The sequence below is a fragment of the Crocuta crocuta genome, unplaced genomic scaffold, assembly GCF_008692635.1.
Source record: "Crocuta crocuta isolate KB4526 unplaced genomic scaffold, BGI_CrCroc_1.0 scaffold55, whole genome shotgun sequence".
In the NCBI taxonomy this organism is placed as follows: Eukaryota; Metazoa; Chordata; class Mammalia; order Carnivora; family Hyaenidae; genus Crocuta; species Crocuta crocuta.
Window position 1 is genome coordinate 5,224,918 of NW_027530512.1, and position 5,386 is coordinate 5,230,303.

A 5,386-nucleotide genomic window follows, 5' to 3' on the forward strand; every position below is an offset into this window, starting at 1 on the left:
CCCTCTTCCCTCCCCCCCCGGGGGGGGGGGGGGGGGACAGACCATGCCGTCTGCCAGTGTCTCTGACCCAGAGGGAGTTTCAGTAGCCCTCTCACCGCTGGGCACCATTCCAGGGCCAGTTCCTCAATGTTCTAGTTGCTTTTCCAACCCTGGGCTTTCCCTGCAAGGCCCAGGGCATCTGGAACTGGTGTGGGCCAGTGACCCCGAGCTCGCAGGGGTGTCGGCTACTCTTGTCTCTCACACCTCTCCGTGTGGTCTCCCCATCCACTGTTGTGCAGAAGCTGCTCAGTCAGCCCTCAGCCCCCCTCAGGCAGAACTGCTGTATAAATAAAGGTAGACCCAGTGCTTCCGTGGAGGAGGTGAGCCCAGGGTCTTCTCATGTCACCATCTTGGACTAGAACCTCCTCTAGTGTTTTTCAGAAAACATTTCTTCTGACAGATTTTCTATTTTTTTGTCCCAAAACTATATTGTTTAATTTTCATTTTTTGAAGGACATTTTTTGTTTCATTTTGTTTTACCGAGTACAAAATTTTGGGTTGCCAGTATTTTTTTCTTTCAGCACGCTAAGGTGTCATCTGATTATCTTCTGACCTCTATAGTTTCTGTTGAAAAGTCATCTGTCAGTCTTATTGTTGTACCTTGGGAGGTAATAAGGTGTGCTTTTTTTTTTTTAAGGTGTGCTTTTTATTGGTAGCAATTTGACTATGATGTGTCTTGGTATGGCTTTCTTTGTATCCATACTGCTTAGGATTTATAGAACTTATTGAATCTATCAATGATGTCTTTCATCAGGTATGGAGTCTTGGGAATTATTTTTTCAAATATTGTTTTTTCCCATTCTGTCTCTACTCTCACTCTAGGTCTACAGTTATAGTGGGTTAGACCTTTTGAGTGCATCCTGCAATCTCTAATATAATCTTTAAAAATTTTTTAATGTGTTTGAGAGAGAGAGAGAGAGAGAGAGAGAGAGCAAGCACAGAGACACAGAATCTGAAGCAGGCTCCAGGCTCTGAGCTGTCAGTACAGAGCCCGGCATGGGGCTCAAACCTTTGAACCATTAGATCATGACCTGAGCTGAAATCGAACGCTTAACCAACCGAGCCACCCAGGCGCCCCCAGATAATTTCTTTTAACCTGACTCAAATTCACTAATTCTGTAAGCTATAATTCTTAGACAGAAGAGGATCAAAAATACAGAAACAACAACAAACAAAAATATAGAAGATCAGCTGCAACTTTAAACTAGCTATGGGTATAAGGTAGAAAATATTACCAATACCTAGCAATTGGTAATCAAAACAACAACAACAACAACAACAAAAAGAACCAAATCATTGCTATTTGTATATTTGATAATAAAGCAAGTTTTTACGTATGTTCTTCCCTATTGCTGCATCATTATTCTAATTCCCTTTCTCTCATCAAATCCCAGTAGAAGAGCCATCAGGCATTATTAAAACAGGAGTCCTTGTATCCCCGTGGAAACTCCTGGTCATCACAGTGTTACCAACAGTGGCAGGCAGATATTCATGCTCAAATTTCCCCATGAAAAGGATGGTTTAAAAATTGACCTTCCCCAGGGGAATGACTAGAGGACTTAGCACTGGATTGTTTTCCTCCCCACTTCTCTGCTATTTCTAGTTTCTCCCTAGAAATAGTTTGGTAACTGTACAATTCTTTTCAGAGGAAGTACATTTCAAACTTGATACATATATTTAATATATTTTAAGTGGGGATTACTTCTTTAATTCTTATTTTTTTTAAGTTTATTTATTTTGAGAGAGAGAGAGAAAGAGAGAGAGCAGGGGAGGGTCAGAGAGAGGGAGAGAAAGAGAGAATCCCAAGCATTGACAATGCAGAGCCTGACATGGGACTTGAAATCATGAACCACAAAATCATGACCTGAGCTAAAATCAAGAGTTGGATGCTCAACTAACTGAGCCACCCAGGTTCTCTCTTTAATTATTTTTTTTGATGTTTGTTTATTTTTGAGAAAGGAGGTGGGAGGGACACAGAGAGAGAGGGGGACACAGAATCCAAAGCAGGTTCCGGCTCTGAGCTGTCAGTATAAAGCATGACGCAGGGCTTGAAATAATGAATCATGAGATCATGACCTGAGCCAAAGTTGGACACCCACCCAACTGAGCCACCCAGGCACTCCTCTCTTTAATTATCTTTTTAAATTTTATTTTTAATGTTTGTTTTTGAGAGAGAGAGAGCAAGAGGAGAGAGAGTGAGTGTGGGGGCAGAACAGAGAGGGAGAGAGACAAAATCTGAAGCAAGCTCCAGGCTCTGAGCTGTCAGCACAGAGCCTGACAAGGGGCTCGAACCCACGAACTGTGAGATCATGACCTGAGCCAAAGCTGGATGTTCAATCGACTGAGCCACCCAAGCACCCCAACTTTAATTATTTTTAATTGAAAGTTGAAAATTGAGTTGGTTTCATGATATTATTCCTACCCATATTTTACACAGAGTCCATCTCTTTGAAAGAGAAAAGGCAGAGTGGAAAGCAGGCCTTTTGGAGAAAAAGTTAGCAGGTGCTAATGGATTCACCCATCATATGAATATGAAAAGTCAAGAAGATTCCTTGTATAGTTTTATAATGAAGGTGAGAATAAATATTGATTGATTTTTCTTTTTTTTTTAATTTTTAATGTTTTATTTATTTCTGAGAGAGAAAGAGAGAGACAGTGTGAACAGGGGAGGGTCAGAGAGAGACTGGAGACACAGAATCTGAAACAGGCTCTAGGCTCTGAGCCAACTGTCAGCACAGAGCCTGACACGAAGCTCAAACCCACGAACCGTGAGATCATGACCTGAGCTGAAGTCGGATGCTCAACCGACTGAGCCACCCAGGCGCCCCAATACTGATTGATTTTTCAAGAAACAGGATTTGCATTTCCTTGTGTTACTCCAAGAGATGATTGGCAAATGTTTAGGAGTTTGTTGGTCTGCTTCTGATCCTGGGGGCGGGGCAGGGATCAAAGGAAGCTGTGCAGTATGGTTGACCAAAAGCCTTTTTGAAGTACCGAGGGAAATCTCAAGGTGGATCTAAGGCCTCTGTGATACTGAAGAACTGTAAAAGGGAATAGAGCTTAGCGAGAACTGGGAGGAGAGGTGGTGGTAAGAGAATGAAATGTAGGTGGTTTACATTTCTGCTGTGGGTTACCTCCTGCTGCTGACAGTGGCTGGGCTTTGGGCTCTGGATGTAAGTGTTGAAGGACAGTGTAGGCAAAAGTCATTGAAACCAAGGCATAGGAATCACAAAGCTAAATTGGCAGATCATCTACATTCGACCTTGAAATCTAGAATTATGGCCCGAGTTGGGTTTAGAAGGAAGAGACGAGCCTGGTCATTAGTCGAAAGCATTTCACAGGATGAGTAGAGGTTTTATAGAATGTTGGAGGATGGGAGCCAGACTTTTGTCAAGGAAATGGTCAAAGTTTATTTTAAAACCCTTAGACTTTAACAGTTTATTATATAATCTGAATGTAAAACAACGTCCATCATAATCCAATTAATGTGAGGGGTTCCCTTTAGAAATATTTTTTTTTTAATAGTTTATTGTCAAATTAGTTCCCTTTAGAAATATTCAGCAACTACTTTTCTAAGAAAATTTTTTATATGTTTTGTTTATATTTGAGAGAGAGAGACAGACAGAGTGTGATCGGGGAAGGGACAGAGAGAGATGGAGACAGAATCTGAAACAGGCTCCAGGCTCTGAGCTGTCAGCACAGAGCCCGATGAGGGGCTCGAACCCACAAACCAGGAGATCATGACCTGAGCCAAAGCCAGACACCTAACCTACTGAGCCACCCAGGTGCCCCAGTAACTACTTTTAAAGTAGTTTAAAATAACTCCAATTTTCAGGGCGCCTGGGTGGCTCGGCTGGTTAAGCATCTGACTCTTGGTTTCAGCTCGAGTCGTGATCTCACAGTTTGTGGGTTTGAGCCCGTCATGGGGCTCTGTGCTGGCAGTGCAGAGCCTGCCTAGGATTTTCTCTCCCTCTCTCCTTGCTCCTCCCCCACTCACTCTCTCTGTTTCTCTCTCAAAAATAAATAAACTTAAAAAAAATATTTCCAATTTTCATTTGCCCCTCAAATAATTCACAAGAACGCTTTCCATTTTTTTCACCTCTCACTAATCTGCCACATTCCTTCTGAAAGACTCTCCCAAACCAGCATCTGTGCAGCCCTGACCTTTTCTTCTATTGCCCTTCTATTCTGCCTCTTCTTTTCTAGGCTTATAGTGATGCAAAACCCGTCAGCACCTCAACAATTCTAGCTCTTTTTCTATTTCTCAGTTTCCCCTGAGAAAAAGCCCAGAAATAGAACCTCTTTACTCAGCTTCCAGAGTTGAAGGTATCAAGAAGGTGGAAAGAAGGCTAGAATTTATAAAGGTAGAATCTTCCTGCGGGAAGAAGTACAAGCATCACTTTTTGCTTGTTTGTTTGGTTGTTTTAGCCCTGCCTATTTATAATGGAAGGAGGATTTTAGGAACACAAGGGAAAGGTTGGGAGAAGAGGTGTGACTTCTTTCATTTATACATTTACATAGTCAAAATTCTTATTACTAAGTGATGTTTTATAACCATAATGAAGTCTTTATGGAAATATCCATTTCCCTCCCAATTTTTCACTTAATTGTCTCAGCATTCATTGACAGTCCTTGACTGAATCAGTTAGTTCATTAGAGACAAAATTTCATTTTTGTCTAATTTTTAAATTTCTATCATTCTTTCTACATTTATTAGCTCAGAATTTTCTACAAGGAGTTTAACTTCATAAACTGAGGCTATTTGGTTAGCTACTTCTCTAAGCTAAATTTCCTGTGTTCTCAAAACAATTTCTCCATACAGTCATTTTAATACCTCTTGATATTCCAGTTTGGTCTTTTGAGTATGCCCTCATCTCTCTTATGACTCCATAACTCTTTATTTCTTTGGAGGACCTTTCTCCTGAAGTCTTGTATTATGACTATATTTATATTTCAAAAAAAAGGAAGTAAATATCTCCATATTAAATTCCAAATGGGGAGTTTAACGTGTGTTGGCATATTTAGGATAAAGGTGAAGCTATCCTGACCAAGAACTTGGAGAGAGACAACATTTTTCACTCTGAAGGACCAAAAGATGGCCAGAAAATTTGTGATGAATGTCAGCAAGATTCAATCCCTAAGGAAAAACAAAAACATGAGTTGGGCAGACTTTCATATTCATCCGGCTGGGAAACGAAAACTGCACCATCTCAAAATCAGACATTCATCAGTCAGTTGGCTACTCTTCTGAGCAACAATATTGTGCCCACACCAGCCACAGAGGAAGCTGTGAAAGAGAGGATTCAGGAAATTGGTGCAAATGAGCAATCTTGGAAGTCTGTAAGTG

At 41.1% G+C, this 5,386-nt stretch overlaps 1 protein-coding gene across 4 annotated transcripts in view; it reads left to right on the forward strand.

Annotated features, from left to right (window-relative positions):
• LOC144234046 (uncharacterized) overlaps positions 1–5,386 on the forward strand; it is a 44,675-nt gene that overhangs the window by 27,662 nt on the left and 11,627 nt on the right. For 3 of the 4 annotated variants that reach the window (XM_077767193.1, XM_077767191.1, XM_077767192.1), the window contains 2 exons: positions 2,477–2,612; positions 5,065–5,379. In XM_077767193.1, the coding sequence (XP_077623319.1) occupies positions 2,477–2,612; positions 5,065–5,379 (451 nt within the window). The remainder of the gene's footprint in view (positions 1–2,476; positions 2,613–5,064; positions 5,380–5,386) is intronic. The other variant, XM_077767194.1, reaches the window with a different exon arrangement.